General features: G+C 40.5%; 2 protein-coding genes across 3 annotated transcripts in view; one reads left to right on the top strand and one right to left on the bottom strand.

Annotated features, from left to right (window-relative positions):
* The window catches only part of PAICS (phosphoribosylaminoimidazole carboxylase and phosphoribosylaminoimidazolesuccinocarboxamide synthase), a 41,885-nt gene that overhangs the window by 10,151 nt on the left and 7,097 nt on the right, over nt 1-24,637 (bottom strand). The window contains exons 3-10 of one of the 2 annotated variants that reach the window (XM_086612251.1): nt 22,418-22,897; nt 20,585-20,674; nt 19,781-19,852; nt 15,453-15,539; nt 13,537-13,608; nt 12,417-12,818; nt 10,941-11,006; nt 9,499-9,689 (exon numbers count right to left, since the gene is read on the bottom strand). In XM_086612251.1, the coding sequence (XP_086468377.1) occupies nt 9,499-9,689; nt 10,941-11,006; nt 12,417-12,818; nt 13,537-13,608; nt 15,453-15,539; nt 19,781-19,852; nt 20,585-20,674; nt 22,418-22,897 (1,460 nt within the window). Of the gene's footprint in view, nt 1-9,498; nt 9,690-10,940; nt 11,007-12,416; nt 12,819-13,536; nt 13,609-15,452; nt 15,540-19,780; nt 19,853-20,584; nt 20,675-22,417; nt 22,910-24,637 lie in introns of both variants that reach the window. The other variant, XM_086612252.1, reaches the window with a different exon arrangement.
* Nucleotides 432-24,637, top strand: part of PPAT (phosphoribosyl pyrophosphate amidotransferase) — a 48,446-nt gene continuing 24,240 nt past the window's right edge. Inside the window, exon 1 of the mRNA XM_086612253.1 lies at nt 432-559. Coding sequence (XP_086468379.1) covers nt 432-559 — 128 coding nt within the window. The remainder of the gene's footprint in view (nt 560-24,637) is intronic.

The following is a 24,637-nucleotide window of genomic DNA, read 5'->3' as shown; positions in this document are numbered from 1 at the left end:
CGTGGCCGGGTCGGCCCGCGCACCTCTCCGCTGCGTCGAGCCCCCCGGGCGAACCCCGGACGCCCCCCCCCCCCCCTCCCCTCCGCCGCCCTCGTGCAAACACGGCCCCGGCCCACGTCCCGGCCAATGCCGACTTCGCGCACCCCCCACCCCACGTTGCAAACACACCCCCGGCCTGTTGCGCCCCGCGGGGGCAGCGGGTCCGGGGTCGCGGGGCCCGGCTGGAAAGTGGCGGCGGGGGTGGGGAGGGGACCGGGGGGCGCCCTCCCGTATGTAAATGAGGCCGCGCGGCAGGCTGCCGGCGGCCCCGCGCGGCGCGGAGCTGTTGGCTGCGCGCGGCGCCGGCGGGAGCGCGCGGGAGCAGCCGCAGCGGAGCCGGGACTGGGGCCGCCCGCCGGGGCCGCGCCGCGCCGCCACGTGCCCCCGGCGACATGGAGCTGGAGGAGCTGGGCATCCGGGAGGAGTGCGGCGTGTTCGGCTGCATCGCCTCCGGCTCGTGGCCCACGGAGCTGGACGTGCCCCATGTGATCACGCTGGGGCTGGTGGGGCTGCAGCACAGGTAAGGGGGCGGGGGGCACGGGGGTCGGGATCGGGCCCGACGGGGCCGCCGTCCGAAAACGGCTTCTCCGTAGCGGGCCGGGCCGCGCTGGCCGCCCCAGAGGCGAGGCGGGCCCCGGCGCGCCGGCAGCGGCCGCGGCAGGAGCGGGCTGGGAGAGGAGCGGCGCGGGCCGGGAGCCTGCTCGCTCCGGAGCGTCCCGTCCCTTCCTCCCGCTCCGCGCCGGCGGGAGAGCCCCGGCAACATCCCGGTGGCGAAGCGCAGAGAACGCCCCGCCGCCTCCCTCCTTCGCGGGCCGGCCCCGCCAAAGGAGCAGCTCCCGGACGTGCTTTGGGCTCAGTTCGCATCCTCCCCTGATGCCGGCCGCCGGCGGGGGGAGCCGCGCCGCGCCGCTGGCCCGGGAGTGCGCGTCTCCCGCGCAGCCCGGAGGCCTCCGTGCGCGGAGCCCGCGGCGCGGATGCGCCTCCCTCGTCGGCCGCCGCGCCCGCCGCCCCGTCCCAGCCACCCAGCCGCGCCGCGCCGCGCCGCGGCGGTGTGACACGGGCGCTGACTTGCCGGCGTCGCGGCGAGGCCCGGCCGTCGTGCTCAGCGTTACTCGGGATGCTTACGTTGAAGTGTAATTCACAGAAATCTAAACTACGGAAACGGAGTGGTTCTCGAGCGTTTTTAGGCTCCTGCTGGCCGTAGTTGTTTAGATTCATCACCATGAAGTAACAAAACTTCTTTTCTACCTAACATGTCTATGGCGATGTAAACCAGACCAGATTCACTGTGCAGAGCTGCGAAAAGAAGTTTGGGTTCTGCTTCCGTTCGGTATTCAAAGCAGTAATGTTATGCACTGACATAACTAATCGTTTTTTCAGTGGTGCCAGAAAGGTCTGTCCTCCTCGTGGGAACACGTGCACAGCCAAACACGCACACACCGTTTTTGTAGTACATGCTACGCTTCTGTAGTACAACTCCTGATACTACGCTTAGCTTTCCATTTGCAAAAAGTGAGCTAAATAATCACATTCCTGACAATCTGGGGAGCTGGGCTTCTCTAAGTACACATGCACTGAATAGGTAAAATGATACGGTCTTTGTTTTTCTGAGGTCACAGACATGTGAAGGTTGCTCTGAAATTGTTTTGGACTGACAATAGAAAGTTGTTTACACTGAGATCTATTTATTCCAGCTGAGTTTCATATACTTTTACTGCTAAAATGTTGCATCCTTACATGACTCTCGTAACTAATAGTTTTCTTTGGGTTGCAGGTGTATCATTCATAAATTCTATATATTTGCCAGTGTCCATCAAAAAACAGTTTTATTGGGAGCGACAGAGCTGCAGAATCTAAGGAACAAAGCCATGTAATCAATAGTCTCATTTCAGGTTGCGCTATTTTTCTGTATAGAGGCTGGGAAAAAAAATCTTACTTCATTTGTCCTCACAGAGTTACACTGGTGGACCTGGAGTTTCTTAGTTGGAAAATAAATGACTGATGTATTTTCATTATTCTGTGTCTTATTATCTCAGTTTTCATGGCAACCTTATTTCATGATTTTTCAATACACATTTTTTCTCCTTTTTTTTTTTTTTTCTGATGGGCACTTGACAAGTATATTTGATTTCCATGAGCTCTTTAATATCAAATATCCCCTGTGGAGGGCACAACTGTAGGTAGTGATACTAATGTTGTAACTGAAACTGCAAGCAATTCACAAGTTCTACGGGAAGACACACACCTAAAGGCATACCTGCACTACCTCTGATTCTGATCTTCTAACTCAATAATTGTCAACATTTTAAGGGATGCTTTCCTAGAGACATAAACATCATTGCACCTGTAAAGTGAAACTACGCAATTAAGTATGCCACTCAATAAAATTCTGTTAAATAGCTGAGATGTTAATGTTGCCATTTTCTTCTTTAATGTTTCTCTCTAACCTCTTTGGATTTTTCCTACTGTGGGGTGTAGAAGAGGTGGCATCCCTCTCGGGAAGTAACAGGATAACAGCTATTTTTCTTCCTTCTTTTTGGAATGTCTCTGGAAAACCAGAATTAAGATTTAGCATTAACTGTATCAGTACATTTCATTAAGACTGTTCTTTTAAACTTAAAACTAGGAAGTGTCTCTTAACAATGTTCCTTTAAAAATAAATAAATATGAAAGGGAGGTATGGTAAATATTAATGGGCTGTCCCAATCAGATCTAAGTGACTGACAAATTTGATTGGCCACTAGAAAATACAGTCCTTAGACCTCACCTTCAGATGAGTAAGGATGTTTAGATAATAACTACTGGCCTTAGGTACTCATAGGCATGTTATTTTATATGAAAATTAGTCCTGTGCAATAAATCTAATTTCAGAATTTGGTTCTTAATTCATCTTAGATTTTAAAAATCAGAATATTCAAGCATGGTGTGTCATCAAACTGCCTTTTTAAGATGACCGATGCATAAAGAAGAGGGAGCTGTTGGGAACATGTTATAATTCCTAACCTTTGAAATCTTTTCTGTATCCATAAAGATCCAGAGTATTTGCTACATGCCACAAAAACATACAGCGTGAATTCTTTGTGCTTTAGGTTCTGATACAGCCAGTTGCAGCAATATGAAGGACTTTGCTGTTCCTGATAAATGGCCTAAAATTAGTTGATAGTTTGTATTAACAGTGTTAAAAAGATATTACATCACTGGAGAGATTTACTTCAGTGAGGTAGTTTGTAACTGGAAACTTGAAACTCTGTATGCTGGATCAAGCCACTAAAATATTTAAGCATGTATTCAACAGCGCATGTTTGAGTGGTGCGCATACGCTGAAACTATTCTGCATGAAAAACAGGTGTGTATTTGTAAGCAAGGTTCTCCAGTGAGCCCACAAGTAGGCACATCATGAAAGATAAAAGATAGACTTGGAATTTCACTATCTTGACATAAGCAACAACTTTAAAAGCTTCTTTCTTTCTTTCTTTTTTTTTTTTTTAATTAAAAAGCAACTGCTAGATTGTTGAGGCTTAAATTTACACTCCTTTGCAGCAGAAGTTAGAACATGGCTTTTTATTGGCTTTTACTTTATAATGGTGAATGGTGAATTAAAATGAAAACTAGTATATTCCTACTCACAGGCCAATCAAAGCCTTCTACAACTAAGAACACTGTAAAAATTTAACGTGAAACTATTTAAAAGTGATTTTCATCTGTTTGTAACACATTTTACAGCTACATTAGCAGTGAATTCTCATGATATTTGAAACTTTAAAGCTGGTAAAGCTAACGCTGTTACTCTGGCTTCAGCATAACAAGGCTTAAAAGTGGATGTTCTAAATCATCTTTACCATTTGTGAGCCAGGGAACAAAGTCACTGTAAAATCCACTGTCAGCATGCCAAATCCATGCCAGAGGATATTGGTAAGGAGATGACTTTCTTGGGGGCAGGGAGGGAGGGAGGAGGAGTACTTTTGAGTTACAAATCTATTAAACGTCATTTGAGTCCTTGACCAGGACAAACTTGCAAAGTTAATCTTGGAACAAGTGTGATTTCTGTTAACTTTTTGCAAAATTCCCTGGAAAATATTTTTGGCAGTAATACTGTGTACTGAAACCTGAGTGTATCCAGCTTTGTACTGATTTTTAGAAAAGGTCTTTAAAAGGCCTCTTCTGTGCAGGTGGAAGTCCTGTTAAGTCAAGGAATACTCCTTGTCCCAACTCAGCTGTGTATGGAATTTGCTATGAGAATCAAAGGAAATGGAGAGTGGAGGCATGGCCAGCATGCTATTTTGATACCTGCCCTGTTACTATCTATTATTAAACCCCACACAACAGAACCCAAATAATCACCAATGTAAGTTAAGAATTTGTACTTCTCTTTCAAGCTAGTAAAATTACTGGTTGCTTCCTATTAGCCATCCTTCCAAATATCTACACTCAGTATAGCATAATGAAAGTGTTCATCTCCGTTTTTAATACCACCTCTTGGCTAGAAGATAGATTTTTTTAAAAGGCTATTTAGCAAGCTACCATTATCCTGTCTTACACTGTGAACCTTTTAAGCAAAAAGCTTGAAATTACAATAGTATTTGTATAGGAGTTTTCTGAGGAACATGGATATGCTACAGGTAATGATCCTGATAATTTGGTACATAACATATTTACCTCTTCATTTAATCTCAAGAACCCATTATGGGTTCAGCAGATCCCCCATCCCCAGATGCGAGAACTGCAGTGTTAAATGTTTTAATTGTCTAAAGCTAAGATGTTTGTCTAGCTAGTGATTGAGTCTGTATGCTATTTTACCAGCAAACAGCTGGTATGTACTGGTAAAACATTCCTGAGTACTTTCACAGGCACTGAATGCAGGTATAGTAACACCTTATCTTTTAGTTCTATCTTGGTTTATGACTACTCTGTGCTGCTAGGTGCTGAGGGCCCAGTTTAATTACATGCCACAACACTTACTCCTGCAGGAAGAGAGGAGGAGCGAGACCTTTTTGCTGTGGTGAGCTGTTACATCCACTCAATTGTTCTACTTAACTTCCTGCAGGGCTCAGGTTCCTGCATGCTTGGAAAGTGAAGATAAGACAGATTTCCATTCTAACCAAGTTCAAATCTCTTAGATGTACATGTCAGAAAATGCAGTTTGGTCTCAGCTCTTATCTCTGGAAGTGGAGTAACTGATTGGAATGAGATAACATAAGAAGGAGTGGAAGAACCAGGAGGGAGGTGGTGCCAAAATGTATATACAAGAGGATGTTTCAGAGGAAGCCATTATGTTTATTGTGGCCAACAGGCTTTCCATGACATTAACCTAGCCATAGTTGAGGTGAGACTGTTCCATTTTTCTTCACATTGACTGTAGTTAAGTCATCCATGTAGGCATGGTACAGCTCTCCAGTAATTCTCACAGGATTGCTTTTTTGGCCTCTCTGTTCATACCCTAAATTTGAGCCTAATGCACAGAGGGAGGGTTATACCCAGTATGGGAGGTTCATGCTGGGTAACTACCAGTTCAAATAACTGTCCTGGCTGCTCTTTCTGCCGTGTCTTACACTACTCTTCTTGAACTTAAAAAAAAGCAAGGTTGTTTGGAGGGGCTTTTTGTTAGGCTAGTTTTAATTTAAATCAGTTCTATCAGTTGGTTAACCACTTGGCCACATGAGTGCTTGTGCCAACTCGAAGGAGACCTTGCTACAGGAGAGGGAACAAAGGGTGAGAGTCTGGAGGGAGAGTCTTTTAAGCTGACAGTGATGCTGATAGTGCTTGTGGATCCACCATTATGCAAGCATTTCTGCTCCCTGAAACTCACTTTCCACACACTTGACCCATTATTAGGAAATAATCTAAACAGGGCATTCAGAGGACTTTCCATGGTAACAGCCCTATCAAAGACATGTAAAGTAACCTATTCATCTCAGTGAATGAGTGTGCTTTAGAGAAGAATGGAACTTTTTAATATAGGTCAAAGTGGTGATTGCTCCATTTATCTGCCACACCTCGAAAATTTCAATATGGCCATTTGCAAACTGAGGAGGAAACAGTTTTGCCCTCACAGTAATCTGAATGGCCCCTGGTAATAATGCAGATATTTCAGGAGGGAGAAGAGCAAAGATCTCTCTTTTTTATAGGATCGCTGCTCTTGCCATCATTACCTGGTGTTGGTTTTGATTTTTCAGCTGGATCATTTTAATGATATAATTTATATTAAGATTCCCAGGAGCAGTTACGTGGAAACAACTTGGTCTGGCCTTTCTGCTAAAAACGAACCATGTGGTGGATCTATGTCTAAGGCGGCCTTTCATTCCAAACCCTTTCAGTCCTACAGCAGTGCTCTCACACACAACAATTTAGCATGCGTCAGATGGTGTCCCAGGTTCCATTGAACTTGCCCATAACTGAGCCTAGACTAAATATTGTGTGACTGTAATAAATGTAAAGCCGTGATCAGAGCAGAGCCACAGCACAAGCTCAAGTGGATATAAAAATACACTGGAAGGATGAGTTGGATTAACTAATGCTATTTTTGAAGGGGCTTTTTTTGAGAAATCCTTCACTCTAGCAACATTCTATTTAGGCCATTGTCACTACCCTGGGAGATACTGTCAAAAGGAGATAGACCATAGCTCTAGACAACTGGAATTCTAAATGTGCAACGTTCATGTTATTTTGTCTCTAAGCAAAAAGTGATATGGAATCTTAACTACAACTGCAGTGAAGAAAGGTTGTCTTGATGCCACTTTGATTGATTATCTGTCTTAGCATCCTACATATTCAAGTAAATTGATTATCTGTATAAATGTGAGTAGCACATAAATATCAGATGATGCCAAATGTCCCACGCACTTGACATCTCATCATCTTTAACTGAAAATAAATGTTAACAGCAGGAAAGAAGGAGATATCTTTCTGACAAAACAATTACAGAAAGTAAGCTATCCACAGATAAGAATCCCACACAAAGGGAAATCCACCTTTGCACATTTGTTTGTGAGGTAAATCCTGCTCTGGAAAGTGCAGGCACGTTTTCTGAGGAAAAAAAGCACTTTTCCTTGGGAAGCCATTTGCGTTATTATTTTTTCTGTCTGTTCTTGTTTCATGTCTACCTTCTAGTGTTGATATGAACAGTTTTCAAGTAGAGACTGTGAGTGTGCTCTGCGATTCTCTGCTCTGACCTACTAAGAACTTAGACAGCCCTTTGCCTCAGTGCTTTTGTGCAGTTCTCACCTGAACAACAGCATTTAAAAACAGATACATATTTCTAGAAAGATCTGCTTATTTTAATTAATAAAATAAGTATGTATTTTTCATATTCTGGAAGAAGAGAAAGTTTTTTGGAGGACATTGTACTGAATGACAGCAAAGTTTTGGAAAGATTGGAATCACATCACATAATTTTAAGTGAAGTTTGTCTTTGCAGTGCTAACTGCCTCCCTCAGGTTAGCCTTTCTTCTGCAAAGGCAGTCACACTGCAACAGAAACCACCTTTGAGCTCCTCAAAGTCAGGGCTAGCACAGCTGAGAACTTGCTGGGCTCTTCGACTCACTAACTATGCAGAAAACGGTTGGCTTTTTTTTCCACTCAGGGCTAGTCTTGTGTCAGGTTAGTGAGCTGAACTGGCTTATAGGGGAACTAACAAGCACCAGATTGCTCAGAGTAGACATAGAGAAAAGAGGATCTTCTTGTTGCAATGAGCCATCATATGAGCTTCAGCTGCTTTATGCAACTTCAGCCTTGCACTCATGGAACAGAGCAGGTAGAGCAGAACATGCAAGTGATCCATATTATTTTCAGTATAGTTATTTTAGAAACTTAATTTAAATCTAAATTCAACTAAACTGTTTAAAAGCACTAGAGTGAATTACGGTTGTATCACACATTTTTCTGGTTCACACGCGGAAGGAGTAACCCTGTGATTCTAGTGCTGCAAGAAATGGTGATATCTAGAAGGATACCTAATTGTGCCGTGATGGCAGGAACAGATCCCTTGTTCTCCTACCAAAGATAACAGTTCTGTATGCAAGTAATAAAACAGATGCAAGTTCAAGGATGTATCTTTGAACCAAATCATTGCAAAGAGAGAAGAGAGATTTTTAAACCAACAATGTTACTAGCACTACAAGCCAAAGAAGGTTTATACTGAGAAACCAGTGTAGAATGTGAAAAGTGGCAGATAAGCATACAGTGGAACAACTGTATGTCCATGTCACTAAAATAAATATGATAAAAACCCCTATGATTTTCTAGGGATCCTTCTCTGACTTCTCAGAATTGTTTTAAAAATGCTAGTCAAATGGCAGGTAGTATCTACCTTGGTGGAAATTATTTACCTTCATAATTTCTGTCATAATAGAATTAACAAGAGCATAATTAACCATGGAGCCGTAAACAAAGCACTATATCTAGTAATATTTTTGTGTAAGAGTGTAAGATTTTGTGAAGAGGGACTTGGGTGGAATTTAGGTCTCTATGTATAAAAAAACCTGGCGGCTGTTGCTGCTGCAGTAAAGACTTGACTATTTGACTTCAGTTGTACCCTTCTGTGTGCCCAGAACTGACCTAGCTTTGGCAGGGCTGTGCAAGTATATGCCCAAACATGCCCAAGATTCAGAAATTAGTTGTTCTGCTTGAATATACACTGAAAGGAAAATGCTAGAAATGCACACCTTGCAGGCAGTACAGTCTGTAGAGTACTTGTACAATCACAAAATGAAGTAGTGGCTAGTAGGATTTTGCAGAGTAATGGTTAGTTATGGCATGACATTTGCCACTTACCATGTCATCGTTCCCTGCACTGTTTCTATGTTTTCTGTACTTCATTTGGTTACTGGACAACACAGACTCCTTGCCCAATACAGACCAGGGACCAGAACCCATGCCTGCCCCTACCAGCTGGGCATCAACTTTGTGTACTTTCTTTCTAGCTCACTGAATTCTCCAGTTCATTGCTGCACAGCACCATACTGTCAGTGGACAGATGAGGATAGTCCCCTACCCTAACATGGGCAGTGGCAAGGCTAGGAGAAGGGTAAATGCTGAGAAGGAAATTAAGTGTTGTGTTTTCCCCACCATCCTTGCCTAACTGTTTGGTTAATTGCAGAGGACTAACTTGCTAGAAAAGTCTTAGAGATGGTAATTGGAAATGATGGGATGAAATTTTAACTGTACATGTTTTCTTTCATCAGTCAAAGTGTTATTTTCTTTCAATTAAGCCTGTTAATTGTGGCATGTAGGCAGAGGTTATATCTTTTCTTAGACTAACTGATGTCACTGCTAAAAGCTCATAGTTAAGAATTATGATGGTAACTCATACCTTGTTTTAGTTTAAATGACTGAAGGTGAATATATTAAAGGGGAGCAACCAGGTACTCATGTAGGTGACCTACACTCACAAGTAAGTCTATTTTCTTACTATCTGAGAGAATCTCATTGCATGCTAATTTCATATAAGTTCATTAAACCAACCTGTTGTATGGCTGATGGATCAGCATACTGCTGTGTTCTGTTGAGGTCTTGCATTTCTTCCTGCTTACAAAGCCTTTCTAACAGTAACTTTTCGCCTTCTGTTACTGTGTGCACTCTCTCTGTTAACAGTTTTTGGAAGTGGAATATGGTGTTTTCAGAAGCATTTTTCTTAAGTGGAACAGGTGACACCTCTGTGGAGAAAAGCAAAGTATGTAATTAGAGTGTACAAGTCAAGGAACTGCTGACGCTGAAGTTTAGCACATGCTAGATTCTAATGCTAATGCTGTCCTACGCTCTTTTGGCAGGCATTGCCTAGTGTTGTATAAAGGGTCATTGTGTAACAGCGAGTAGGAATGAAGCAGACCTTGTAAAAATCATTTATATTTGAAACTTTCAGCTTTGCCTAGCTACTGCCTTTTGCAAGACATGCTTATCTAACGGGCAATAAATGAAAGTATATTTAATCACATAGAGTTAGCCCTGTTAGTACAGTTTGTGATGGTGTACTGCTCAGGTTGAATCATAGAATCACAGAATGGTTTGGGTTGGAAGGGACCTCACAGATCATCTAGTTCCAACCCTCCTGCCATGGGCAGGGAAACCCTCCACTACACCAGGTTGCCCAAAGCCTCATCTAACCTGGCCTTGAAAATTCCAGGGATGGGGCATCCACAACTTCTCTGGACAACCTGTTGACTTCAAAAATGTTGTGTTCAGATCTGTTGTGTTCATCTGTCTGTAGACAAGACATCATTTTAGTATTAAAAATAGGAGGAGAGCCTCCTAAAAACTGAGCTTGTCATCCCTCATTGTTGACTTTTTGATTATTTAGGACCTGACAATTCTGCCAGGAAGAAAAACAGCTCCTGACCTTTCCTATATCAGATTGCATGCTGCATATTTCTATCCATCCCTTCATTTTTCTCTCTCAGTAATTCTGTACCATATCTTCTCTCTGGAATAGCTGTCTTAACCTGTATTCTCTTGTACAACATTTAGATGTTTATGTCTAAACATGTAATTTCTCCTCTCGTTTACTGACACATGGTATAATAGGAGGAAACCAAAACCGTGACTGAGATATTGTCCCTATTTTCCTCTGGGCAACACAGATAATTAAGATACCTTATTCTTATTAAAATATTTTTAGTTTTTTCCTTGCACTTCATTCTTATAACTTAAAGAAGTATTTCCTGAAGTTTCCTTCATTTATACCATGTATGAGGACTGAAATAAAAAAAATTGCAGTTTTCCTTAGGCCTACATTTTTATTAGGACTCTTCTTTTGCAGATTGTTGAGGATGAGAGAAGAATGTTAGTTTGGAGCTTGATGTTAAGTTCTATTGATTATTTTTTTTTAACTGTTTGAGTAGTGGAAACTAGAATCTGGCATCCAATTCAACAGCAGTGTGTAGATGCTTTAAAAAGTCAGGGGCTCTTACCATCATTCCCTGTTTTTCTCTTGATACCCAAGGATCCTGTTTTTGCTGTAACATCTCCCACTGCAACTTAGAAGAGAAAAGCAAGGTGACTAAGTATTTTGCAGAGAATCTTGAAGCACAGTCAGTCATACACCAAAAAGCTTTATACTACTACAAAAGCAAATTCACTGGGACAAGTGATCTGCAGCAATGAAAATCTTCTAGAAAAGTTAGGTGCTGGTGGGTTGGCACATAAAATCAGGGTGGAGACACAGTTTTTCGGCAGATGCCTTGCGCAGCTTAATAACTAAAGCTTCTTTTCTGAGAGGTTATTGTTCTACTGTTTCCTATGTCAGCATTCACAGCACAGATTATGTAGTCCTTTCCCAGCATGCCAAAATGTTATACAGCCAAATTAGCTCAAATATTCTTGGTGTTGACAAATTCCATTCACAGAGAGTGGAAATGAGCAGTAATATCTTCAGTTTCTGGATTTGGAAGAAAATGTCTTAAGAATGTGATTGAGCACAAGAATGAGGCAGGTGAGAAGCAGTGGCGTCATCCCGTGGCTGTGTGGATGTCATTTCAGCCTCAACTAATGGCACTACTGTATGGTGCCCTTGGATACTGCATTAGGGCTGATTCATGACAGAGGACAGCTGCCTTAAAGATGGCTCCAGCAGTTTCTGTTCAAGCTGTCCATCTGTCCTCTGCTGCAGAAATGGTTCACATCTGACATTTGTGACACTGCAAATTATTATATAACTGAGAAAAATCAGAGTTAGTAGCGGTTTACCATAACTCACTGAGCTCTAAGCTGCAGCGGTTAAGTTGCTTCTACAAGGGCATCTGATCTGCCTGAAGCAGGGGCATGTGCCTCTGAGAGCCAGAGCAGTTGGCCAGTCGTGAGAATCCTTAGAGCAGACACAAGGTTAGCTGTGTGCTTCCTAGATCAGATAGGTCTTTTGACAGATAGGTCTTTTGATACCAAAATAGAAGCAAACTCTATTTAGAAAACTGATACTGCTTTAGGAAAATTATTATGGTAACTGCAAGTGCTCAAATAAACGTCACCACCCTGGATTGACTGTTCTTTGAATTGAATTAATGAAGCTTGCTTCTTTTGAGTCTTTGCACTTGGCTTGCAGCTCTCTATCCATAGTACTTTACATGCCTGCTTGATCATCTCTAAAACCTGTCACATTTTCTAGCATCATTTCACTGTATCTCACTTAAGCTTCCAAAAGCAGAAAGATTTGTCTATAACATTGAACACTTCAGATCTTTTCACTTTTTGTTAATGTCCTCACTTCTAAACTCCTCCAAAGACTACTGCTATAGTTTGCTGAGTACTGCCTACTTTACCATGCAGATACAGGTTCTTCAGTTATTTTCCCTCCCCATTCTGGCCACATACTTCACTCCTACAGCATGGGCTGACAGGCAACTTTAAGTTTCATTTTAAGTGCTTTATCTCATTACTGAAGTTTTTAGTACCTGATAGGAGACTTGAACTTTCACATCCCCAGCTTGAGGGACCCAGAGGCTGTCTTCTCAAGATACAGTCGACTTCATCGTAAAATCTCATTTTTCTCCTGGGATTACCAAGATGCTCATTTTCCTTCTGCAGTGCACGGTATTCGTATTTTAGGTTCTTGTACTTTGTGCGACATTGTTTCCAGTCTCTGTCTATACCACGTTTCATTAACCTCCTGGCAATTTCCTCAAATATTTCTTTATTTCTTGTGGCCCCTTCAAGCATTTGTTGTATCTTTTTATCTGACCATATGTTTATCAGAGCTCTGACTTCATTATCACTCCAGTGTTTTCCTGCTCCAGTATCATTAACTGTAATAACTTTAAAGTGATTTTGCGTTTCTTCTAAGGGAATGTGATTTTCTGAAAATAAAAATGAAACAACAACTGAGTATTGCTGAATATACGTACATTAAAGTGTAATTGTAGCTAATGATTTGGTAACAAGCTGAAGGATTAATGTTTATAATAATATCTCGTTATGAAAATTTTTTAAGTTTTCAATTTTAATATCCATACATGATTACATTTCTCTAAAGTATGCAAAATATGTAGCAAGTGTAATCTCTTGTTTCTCCAAGGCATCTAAAATTCCACATTTTGTCAGTGTAATTTTGTTGCTGCGGTTGTCAAATTAAAGACAGATATATCCCTGAGTGCTACATGCAGGAAAGCAATAGGCCTTAAAGCTTTAAAAGCAACAATATATCAGCAGTGATAAGAAAATGGCTTTCCAGTATGGTTTCAAATTAGAATGGCAAGGCAAAATATCATACAAATGAAAATGCTACTGGGGGTTCAATAGAAGAAGAAATTTTTACCTACATATTCACAAGTAAGCAGATGCTGGTCATCAGATATGTCTAGTATGCAAAGTGGAACTATAGTCTTAATGCAAATTTTGCTCACGATGGGAATAGAGTTATGAAACTAATTTTTAAGTTTAGTGATAAAACTAGACTGGAGTCAGAAGCAGAAAAGTACAGCTGTGTCTACAGTAGAGATCTGGTTGCTCCAGCTTTGGGACTGAGATTACAATGTGATTTTGTTTCAGAATAAAGGCATGGAAATTAATACTTACCTGTCCCGACTATCCATTTTGCTACTGGCGTACAAGGTCTGTCTTCTGAGGTACTGCTTATAGAATCATCATCTACAGAAATACACAGTTTTAAATAAAATAGACTTGGACTTAGGCAAATAAATTGCTAATATTATTGTCATCCTCTGCAGGTAACACCTATCTTCAATTAAAGGTGTTGTAAGCTTTTAGTCTAACCCATTAGTTATAACAAGTCTTCTGCCACATGCCTCCCTAAATCAAATTATTTATTGGCATTTCTCGTAAGCCCTATCTTTCTTTCTGCCCCTGCATTCCCCAAAAGGTGGCTGTGGATGCCACACAAATTTAAAATACTTGATTAAACAAGTAGGCGCATGCGGATAGTTTGTATCTCTCATGTTAGTGGATTTGCCTGACATGTTTTTACACATTGATTAGCACAGGTGTGCCTTACAGGTTTTTTCCTAGGTGATGTGGGTAGGGCAGGCTTGGTGAGGCTTTGGTGGCATTTGTAAGGGCACACCTCTGTGGATTCACTCATGCCTAACAGGGCTGCAGCCTTTCCCTTTGTGGGGTCACGCATGCTCCCCCGCTCCTGTCATTAAATGAGCAGGGACTTGGGCCCTAGAAGACCACTGTCCTCCTCTCCAGTTTGGAAGCTGTGCATGTGATTCAGATGAGATGAGGAGGAGTAAGAGACAAAGGCACCTGTCGGCAGACCTGCATGCAGTGTGATTTTGCATAAGCTGCATTTCATACTGCTGATGGGGCTTTTCTCAGATCTTTGTGAGTTTCCCTGGTACCGCAGAAAGAAACTTAAAAGAGACCATTGCTCTTTATTTCTACTTGTTCTCCTCTATTCAGGACTCCTTTTTACCACTTAAAAAAAAAAAAAAAAAAGAAAAAGAAAAAAAAAAGAGTGTTTTAGAGCCATAAAACTAGGCTTTAAGGTGTGCCTTTCCCTGATTCCAGGAGGGAGGGCAGGAAGGGACGTAAGGTTTGGTGGGGAAGGTTACATACTTTTGTCTTCCTTTAGGAGACAGCCATGTTTTTTGCTTTTGGATGAGAGGGTAGTCTGTGATACAGTGCTTTTGTGATGGAGGTAACATAAGCAGAAGAAAAATTGGAAAGCAAACAATTCATTAATGCTTTTGTGGAAATCTTTAGTTTCAGCTTACATCGCACTTTCTATATGTAGGGATGGCTCTATCTGAAGCTATTATATGTGGCTAAAATGACAAAACAGGGAATACAGAAGAACTATTTTTTTATTCTACCAGCATCTGAGTTCTCTTTGAATTCCATTCCTAACAGGATAGAAACATCATGCTCCTTTTCATGACCTTCCATGATTTCTATGCTCATTTATTCCAGAACATTAATATCCTTACTGTATTCTAATGTTAAATTTTAATGTTTTTAATAAAACAAATCTTCTTCTGAATACTTGTCATTGAATGTATGACTCCTACATACTGCTGAGGCTCTGATTTCAGTTTTACTTGTAAAATAATTCAGAATATTTATGGCAATTGTTCGATAGTGAATAGTCTGAAATGAAATGTATTGCCATGCAGTAGTTTGAAAAGACAGACAAGGCATAAAATGTTCAGTGTTTCTGAGACAGCTGTTTAACTTTCCAATTTATCTAGCAACTGTGTATGAAAAAAAACAGTATTTGTGTCCCAATCAAGTGCCAACTTATCACATCTAGCATAATAAGGAGTATGTTGTCTGGGAAAATAAGATATTGTTATTAATTGGGGGAAGGAGAAGTAAATATGCATTTTTGCACAACAAAATTAAACAAAAAAAGCATAACCTAGAAGTAGAGTGAGTCTAAAGTACAGGAATAACATATGAACCTTAGAAACTGGCAGTTCCTAGTAAAGTAAACTGTGCTTTTTAACCATCAAGACACAGTCTTGACCTACCTATGTCAATTGTCTCCTTCTTTATTTGTGTAGCTTCCAGAGCTCCTGGGGTGGAGTTGGCAAAGTCCTCCTCACCTTCAAGGATTTCTGTGCAAAAATTACAGATTTCTTATTAACTAAACAGGTCTTGAGTTATGTCTTGAGGATCACTAACTTCAGAATGCCATTAATGATAACTGTTGTTAACAATTTAATCTCTTAATACATTAAAGCTGCCATTTCTCTGCAGCAGTGGGCTTAATAGCTTTAATAAAAAGCCCACTTAATAGCAGTGGGCTTAATAATAAAAGTGTATACATTTAGAAGTAACAGCTGCATAAGATAAGTTTAGAGATGAAATGTGCAAATTCTTCAGTTATTTAAACCTGGATCAGAATTTGTAGAATGGTTCGCTAATCATGGTTGGATGACATGTAGTAATTGGTGAACCTCTATGCAGCAGAACGGGCAAGACAGTGACTTTCATAAGGGGTAGTACTGAAATACTGAAAGTCTCCCAAGCAACTGATGCCCAGAGTCACTGAATTAGCCCCAAACGGGACAAGAGTCTTTTCACTGACATTGCATCAGAGTGCTGTGCCTGGATGATTGATCTGCAAGGATGCCTGCCTGCCTGCCTGCCTGCCTGATAAAGCACTAAGGGCCTGTCCTCAGACCATCCCCCTGCTGTGGCTTGGAGGGGCTTACATCAGGCTGCAGGGTGACGGAGATGTCCCTGAGCTCCTCTCCACGGGGAGGAGATCTTCACTCCTCTGCCATTGGCCCTCCCGTGTTTAAGGGAGAAGTCCACCCCTCAGCCCTGGGACAGACGGATGGACAGGCGGATGACGCAAGTGGTCTTTCCGATCCTCGTTTCCAGGAGAGGACACTGCTGTACACAGATTAATGGTGAAGGCCAGACTGCGGATCGATAACAGCACTTTCTGGCTCCCAGCCTGTTCTCAGTCCATTCAAGAATATCACCCCTAAACATTGAGCAATAAAGCATAATCTAGAGCCATTTTATTAAAAATTACCCCCAAATCAATACAGCCTTGTTTGCATTAGACGTTATGATGTGACCAGCATCATGTGCCTTTATATTTTTTTTTCCTTGGTGAGCCGAGGATGTGGGTAGGGAGACTGGATTTTTTTCTAAGCCACCGTTCAGAGTTTTTGGAGGGAGGGCACGAGGAGAGCAAGACTGAGCCAAACAGAACAAACCATGAACAGTTCCTGGCATGGATAAAACACAGTGGCTCCATCCACATTGTTTAGTGAAGCTATAGAACAGTTGCCAGCAAATATGCTTAATCTCTACTTTGTGTTTGAAGCACTGCTCACAAGGCCACCAGAGCAATGCTGTTGCAGTCTTTCCTTTTACCCGCTCAGACTGATACAAGCTCTGTTCTCTTTTGGCACTCTCTCACTAGCACTATTTATCCTGTTTTCTGGCTCATGAGGGAAGATTAGTAATTTTTCTCCTAATCCTTACTCTCATGTGCGTCTTGTATAGTAAAAAAGGGGAGTGGGGAACATCAAAGCTAGGGAAAATTTTTCAGTGTGTGGCCTAAGTTTACCCTCCAACAGCTTGCAAAGTTGCTACTGTCTCTGTTGTGCAGATCTGTTCTATGAGACTAGACGCAGAAAACTTGGATGCACAGTCAGGAGTTTCTGTCTGCAGCCCGAGTATGCGTTGGGCTAAACCACTGAATAATTAAAAACTTTTGCTTTTGCACATCTCTGAACCGTTACTTCACACCAGCCTGGGGCATATGTATTAAAGCATTATCTTTTGACTTTATGTCTTACATTTTAAAATTCCAAGCACACAGCAGTAAATGTTCAAAAGAAGCCAACATAAGTGCCTGAGTAAGTACCAACTAAGATCTTGACTTTAAACAACGAATTTTTAAAAAGCTCTTGCTTAGAAATTTATCTTGACAATGTCGTAACTTACTACACATGTGTCATGAGCGAGACATATAGTAAAGTATGCAGGGCACTAAAAAAAACTAAAAAAATAATGGCAAGAAAAGTCATTTGTTTGAATCAAAATGCTTGCTGTAGACACTTCTAAAGAACATCAGGCTACTGGCATTCCTTAGAATCTTGTTTTCATCTCTGTTGTTTCCCATGGCATTTCAGATTTAATCAAACACCTATACAGTCTGTGGTCTTACTGCAAAGTCTGACACGTGGAATGTACATGAACACAGAGTTAAAACTGACTCACTACTGCCTGTGCAAACTGAAGCAATTTGCTCTTCTGCATAGATTTCTGGAATTAACTGTCCTTAAAAGTGGTCTCATGAAATAGAAAACATCAGTCAAAACGACCAAATAAGGTTTTATTTCCAGATTGATTTAATACGGGTATCTTCTACCAGAAAAGATAAAAATTTGCAGTGACCCTAGCCTTTCCCCAGCTGCCTTTGCAAAAAAAACCCGGGGTTTGCTGTGACACTCGTGCCCCCTCTGCTGGACCCTTTGCGGGGACGCGGCTCCAGGGACACCGGGAAAACCTAACAGTCTGTCGGAGAACGTGTAGGGATTTATCTGCCTCTGTCTTTTCCTTCTCAGGTGGGCATTTGAGCAAATGGGTGGCAAAGGAGGTGCAGATTTGAGCAGGTGGGCAGAGGAGAAAAGCAATACCATGAAACATCAAATAACTAGGTATTTTCCTGAGACTGGTGCTTTTGTCTTTTGACTAATACACATTAATTTTTCCCTTACTAGAGTATGGCAAGCCTGACTGGACCATTTGTAAAGATTGGCAGTGGTGATGATGTTGCTGTGGTTAATAACTCAGGTCCACATGTGAGATCGTGAGAAGAACATACACTTCTGAGGGAGCTTGTGCACCTCTGTGCATTTACACACCTGCAATTGCCAGAAAAATGTCTGCCCAGGCTAGCTAGTATATATCTAGATAAGTGTATGTATAACCGACTGCAGAGTACATTCATGCCATGTACTAATTAGGAAAATACCCTGACACAAGGTGAACAGAATTTCTAAATTCTGATTTACGTCAAATTATTTTTCTTTTACAAATGTTCTTTAAAGGCATATGAGTACATACATATAAATTGTAATTACATACTTGTTGAGAAACAGTTTACACAAAAGTTCTGTTGAACATGGAGTAGTCAAGAAGTCACATCCTAAAAGCTATCAATTGTCAGACATCTACTGATATCAAAGAACCAATGCAGTATGGTATTCCTGCCTGCCTGCCTTTTTCACTATTTATCAGCAAGTAAATTTATGAATACAGAGGTACATACAATCTCTTTATTTACCAGTTTCACACTTCAAGTTTATTTGAACTGTCTAGGAAAGGCTTGTACCACAATTAGAGAATAAAGGGTCTCCATGATATTGTGACATAAAAAGTATGCGTCTTTTCTCTGCTTTATATAATATCTAATTATGTTACCATTAATAACATTAAAGTCTAGGTGTTTTTTACCAGCTGTGGTAACATAACGTGAGACTGTATTGTTCATTTGGGAATGAGGGGAAGAATTTAAGAATTTTGGAAACTGAAACTGCATCTCTTCATGATAGTACTGTGGTTTTGCCTTTTTTTCCCCACGGAAGCTTGAACAGTAGTCTGTAGAGTGTATAGGCTGAGCCAGAGACACTTCTGAAACACTTAACTATTTTAATCTTTCCCCATAAAATCACATTACAATTACTCAGAAAGAAACAAAATATGCAGTTAAAATATATCTATTTGACAAGGGAAATGGTAATCAAGGTAACCTATAGATGTCTAACACTTAATACTTATCTATTTATCCTACCTAAAGGAATGTTAAAGTATCAAAAATGAGTACTCAGAACTTTATTTTTATTCAGTTAACTTTATCTTAAATAACTCGTTAGGAAGATTGCAGTCCAAAAAGTTACAATATTATGTAGCTGCAGGCTACTGTCAGATGACAGTTTAGTGGCACTGCTGCATCTATGTATTATTACACTGTCTTACGACTGTTTGTGTATATGCATTAATTTTACTTCTTGATGGGCAGAAATGGAAGTTGATGCATTTTACAAGTAGTTTTAACTGGATCCTACAAAGTACTATTTATGATTTCTTATATATTTAATCTCTCTAAAATGAGGTCCCTATAGGCAATGCACTTTTCATGACAATCTGTTTTTCCCTAATGAATGCCTCAAGTGCCTATGGTGATCTGGTAAAAGGCCAGTTATATATTTCTTTGTTATTAAATTTAAATTAATGCATGTAATTGCTCTTGAATGGTAAAACAAGAATACTACTGTCCAGTATACCTCAAATTAACCTCTTATGATTAATCTCTCATGGCTTTACTTACTTGTCGTAGCTGTTTCTTTCGCTATATGCAGAGCTGCCAGATTCTCTGGAGTAGTATTTACAGTAACATCATCTGTCAGAAGATTTTCAATTTGACATTAAAATCTTTCAAGTCCACATTAGACCATTTAAAATTCTGTAAGACTACTCCTTAACGTCTAATTGAGACCATATTCTGCCTCATGCTACTGAACGAGATCATGAGGTCCTCTGTTGTGGAAAGTCAAGCCCATTAGCCTTCAAGACTTTCATGTGTCTCTAGCTGAATGTTAAATTCCCACTTCCCCTGAAAGTTATGCTTCCAGGTGTAAACATGTTTCTTTGTAAAGAGTGCATGTTCTTCATATTCAGCTCTTAAATGAAGTTTTCATCTCCTGACACGAACATTTACGCAATTATATTAATAGTGATCATATTATATTGTGAAAAAGAGAATGCCATATTAGAGGAGACTGAACAATTCTAATCTTTGGGAAGACGTAGTTTAAGTAAAAACAAATGAGTAATACATTGCACTCAACTTGCTTAGACCAAGAGTTTCTTCTTCTTTACATCTTGGGTCATGAATCTTTGAAAAGATTACTTACCTAGACTGTTTTTATCAAATTTAGCAGAGCACTGTAAATGTGCACGTGTGCCAGTTTTTTTTTGAAAGTATATTATCACTATGACATTATCTCCTGCTTAAAGTTTTTTAGGCTTCTGCATTTTCTAACTGTCATTACAGTGTGGGCTTATTTTAGAAATCTATCTTAACTTACTAAATTATAGGGATATATATAAAATAGAAGACTTTCCAGTTTACCTGAGTCAGAAACTTTCTTTATATCTGCAACCTGTAGGTCTTCTGACATATTTTTAACAGAATCCTCTTCACCTGTGTCTCCAGGCGTTTCTGTGTAAATAATGGTACATTAATTAGGGCACCGCATTTCTGTACTACATAAGAACAGCTGTGCTGTGCCAAATCAAAAGATCCGTCCAGCATAGGATGCTCTTTATGCCAGCAGGCAGTAGTAAATGCATTAGCAAAGACCCTAGAAACAGCAACTGAATAGTGAATATTCCCCCAAAATGCTCTTGTAATTTTCAGCCAGAGACTGTCTCTGTGTTATATTTTCCTTGACTTCTTCCATTACTGTACTAACTTCTAGTCTTATATTTGGCCACCATAATATTATGCCCTGTGTAGGATTCTTACTGTGTAATAGTTTTATGTTTAATTCTGTTCTTAAAAAACAGGCCTGTTTCTGGTTGTACGTATCAATAAAAAATGTTTTAAGTCCTGGGTACCGTAGGTTCATCAGTCTACTGTAATTCTGCATTAATCCATCCATTACCAAATTATTAGTCAATAACCACACAAAAACAAAGGCAATTTCTGCCAGCATTCTTGGTGCTATTCCTTTTGCTATTTTCACAATTGTTGTCTCACTAGTTTGGGAGTCTTGATCCAAAGGCCAGCAGAATGGTGCTACTGGGGACCATACGAGAAAGGCAGTTTAAATGTTAATTTTTTTAACCGATGTCTATAACTACAGACTTCTTTTGCTCAGTGTCTTCATTTTTCCAGTAACACAGTCTGACCATCTTTCTCATCCATTTTTTTAGTTAAGCTGAAAGCAGTCTCTTCTGCCATGATTTTGAATGGAATGATCTCTCTGTATCACTTATCTTATCCTACATTTTCATCTTTTTTTCCTCTTTTTGTTTCTCAGTTCCATTAAAAAAAGAATCAATCTGAAATACTACCTTACAATGTTGTCATGGTTTAGTCCGGCCGGCAACTAAATGCCACACAGCCGCTCGCACACCCTCTCCCACTCCCAGGGGACGGGGAAAAGAATTAAAGGGGAAAAGGGAAAGAGACCCGTGGGTTGAGATAAGGACAATTTAATAGTAATAGTAATAGTAATATGTGAATATATGTATATATAAAATAATAATAATAATATATACAAACAAGTGATGCACAGTGTAATTGCTCACCACCCGGTGACTGACACCTGTCCCGTACCAGCTAACAATCCCAAAATGGATAAGTCCCAACAACGCAATCCTGGATGAGTGAAAGGCCCAAAAAGAGAGCGAGAGCGAGACAGCACTCCGAGAGTCTGAGAGTGAGAGCCCCTGGAAGAGCAAAGCCCCTTCTTCCCAGTCAACCCTCGCTTTTATACTGGGCATGACGCTCCATTGGCCAATGTAGCCCTCAATCCTGGGTTTAAGTTGAAATCATAAGGGCAGTTGTGGGCCCTTTGTCCTGGCCGTGCTCCCCCCTATCCTGCTGTGCTCCTGCACACTGGCAAGAACATGGGAAGCTGAAAAGTCCTTGAGGTCTCAGTGCCAACTATAAACATCAGTGCGCTGTCAACATTCTTCTCATAATGAATGCCAGACCAAACCCAAAACACAGAGCGCTTCTAGCTGATAAAAAGAAAAACTAACTCTGTCTCAGTCAAAACCGGGACAAATGTAAAGTGAAGAACTAGATAAAATAGTAGATTTCCATTCAGTGTTCTCCCCCTCAGCAAATTAGTTAGTTGGTTGCTTTTTGTTTGTTTGTTTTTTGTTCCTTTAAGGTCTTTTTTAGTGCTGGAAAACAAAAATTTTAAATTATATGTAAGTATGAAGTACTTACCTATGGAGTCCTTTTCTGATTTTGCTTCTCTCCATTCTGGAGGCCTCTCACTTTCATCATCATCTGATTTACTTGCTTGTTCCATGGTGCTGTGCCCCAGAATAGCATCCAGTTCATTAAAAAATTTCATACTTTTACTTGTACTCCCTGAGTCTTGGGCACTTTTTAGACTCTTGTATTCATGTTTCAGGTTTTTATATTTTGTCCTGCACTGCTTCCAGTCCCTGTCAATTCCGAACTTTTGAAGTCTAACAGCAACCTGTTCAAATATTCTTTTATTTCTCACTGTCCCCTCCAGTTGTTGCTGGATATTTTTGTCTGACCATATGCGTATCAAAGCTCTGACTTCATTAACAGTCCAGTGTTTTCCTCCTTCATTTGCTACTGTTGGAATAAAAGCCGGCGTTTTGGAGACCTGTATTGCTGATGTTGGATTACCTGCATTGTGTGGGGTAGGGGAGAGACACAGACACGGGTTACCTGCATTGGATGGTTGGGGTGGGGAAAGGACAGAGAGAATGAGAATGAAGTGTAATGTTTTCTCATGGCCTGTCTCCAGAGAAAGATGGACCAGAGGTGACATTAAAATCCAGCTACAGGTTATTAATTTGTCAGCATTTTTGTTAATTCTGTCATCATTTTTGCCTTCTCTTGAAAACAGTTATCAAGATAGCAGATGTACAGTTAATTAACCTGAGAAGAACATTTCTTTCTTCTGTTCCCTAATATATTGAACTACTTGTAACACATTTGAGAATAACCAATGAGCTGTTTTGTCATTCAGATATTAAAGAGAAGAGTGCTGTTTGGAAGATAACAAAGTGCTGTATCAGCACAATAATAAATAGGGCCTTGAGTCACTGACACTAGCATCAAGACTTAACTTTCTGCATTCATGTTATACTTTTGGTTTTACACACATGGAGAGCTTTCAACTAGGTACAGATCTGAAAAATCAGATCCTTAACTCTTAACAAAGCTCCCTTTTGTAGGGAGCTGAGGAATGGAGACTTTTGCCTTAAGTTACACAAGAATATTTGTGTGATAACGAACCTGGTTCTCATAGTACAGAACCTCCCCCTTTCTCAGTGCAGGTCAATCAAAAAAAAAAATATATATATATATTTTTTAGGAAAAATTAAAGTTTGAGTTATCTTACTCTACAGAACTAATATATTTCTCCAGTCTTCAACTTTATTTTTTAATATTAGGAGGTAAACTCTGCCATGCAATTTCTTAAAACACTGAAATATGATCTCTTGCAGTTTTTTAATGTTTCCTTGTTTCTAATTATGAATTTGCTTTAAGACTTCATTTGGGGTATCAAATTAGTTTGGGAAGCAGTTTCTCATGCATTTTCTAAATCTTTGCAAAAATAACTATTTAAAAAACCCAACACTACTCATCAAAGAGAACAAACATGAAAGTGCAGAGTAACTGACACAGTTTTTAGCAATCATACCGAAGTGATAAATGCCTTTGTAAGTGTCTTACTCTAAAAGGGCAGCCCAGGTTATGAGGGTTGGGTACTTAATAGTCATTGAGCTTTGTGTGATGGCAGAAATATCTGACCTTTCCTTGCACATACAGCTTCAGTGGAGCACTCTCATGTATAATAACCTGTCTGGGGACAAACTTGTCCTAGATAGAGACATTCTTTGCTAGTCTCCGTAGTTCATTCTAGTTGTGAAAAAGCTGTACTAACAGATAGTAATTTTTTTCCTATTAGTCCTGTGAATACTTGTTTACAGGTGAATGCAACCGTAAGAATTACCACAGTTGACAACTGCCAACATCAGATAGGCTTGATGCAGTCTCTGCTCAGTGTTACCAGGAGTATTTCAACTATCTGTTTCCAGAGTGTTCATTCTTCACTACCAGAGAGCACCAGGGAGACCAGAGAGAAAAGGCCCAGGGGAAGAAAAAGAGAAAGAATAATGCAGAAGGTGCACCCTGCACTTCCCAGTCAAAGCCATAGAGTATGGGGCACCCTGGGAGGGATAAGGTTTCTTTAGTTCTTGTGTAGACCAGTATTTCTCACTAGTGAGTTCATTTGCAACTGAGCTTACTTTCAGTTGTGGATATTAGTTCAAATGAGTTCTAGTGACTTGGTGTATCGCTCATGCATTCTTCTGTATGCAGAGGGGAAAACAGTGGCTTTGTTTGTTCCTCGTTCTCTGTAAAAAACATTGTGATTCAAAGTATCTTACCCACAAGCAC

This window comes from Tauraco erythrolophus, chromosome 5, assembly GCF_009769465.1.
Source record: "Tauraco erythrolophus isolate bTauEry1 chromosome 5, bTauEry1.pri, whole genome shotgun sequence".
In the NCBI taxonomy this organism is placed as follows: Eukaryota; Metazoa; Chordata; class Aves; order Musophagiformes; family Musophagidae; genus Tauraco; species Tauraco erythrolophus.
This window is presented reverse-complemented; position numbering and strand designations above follow the sequence as displayed.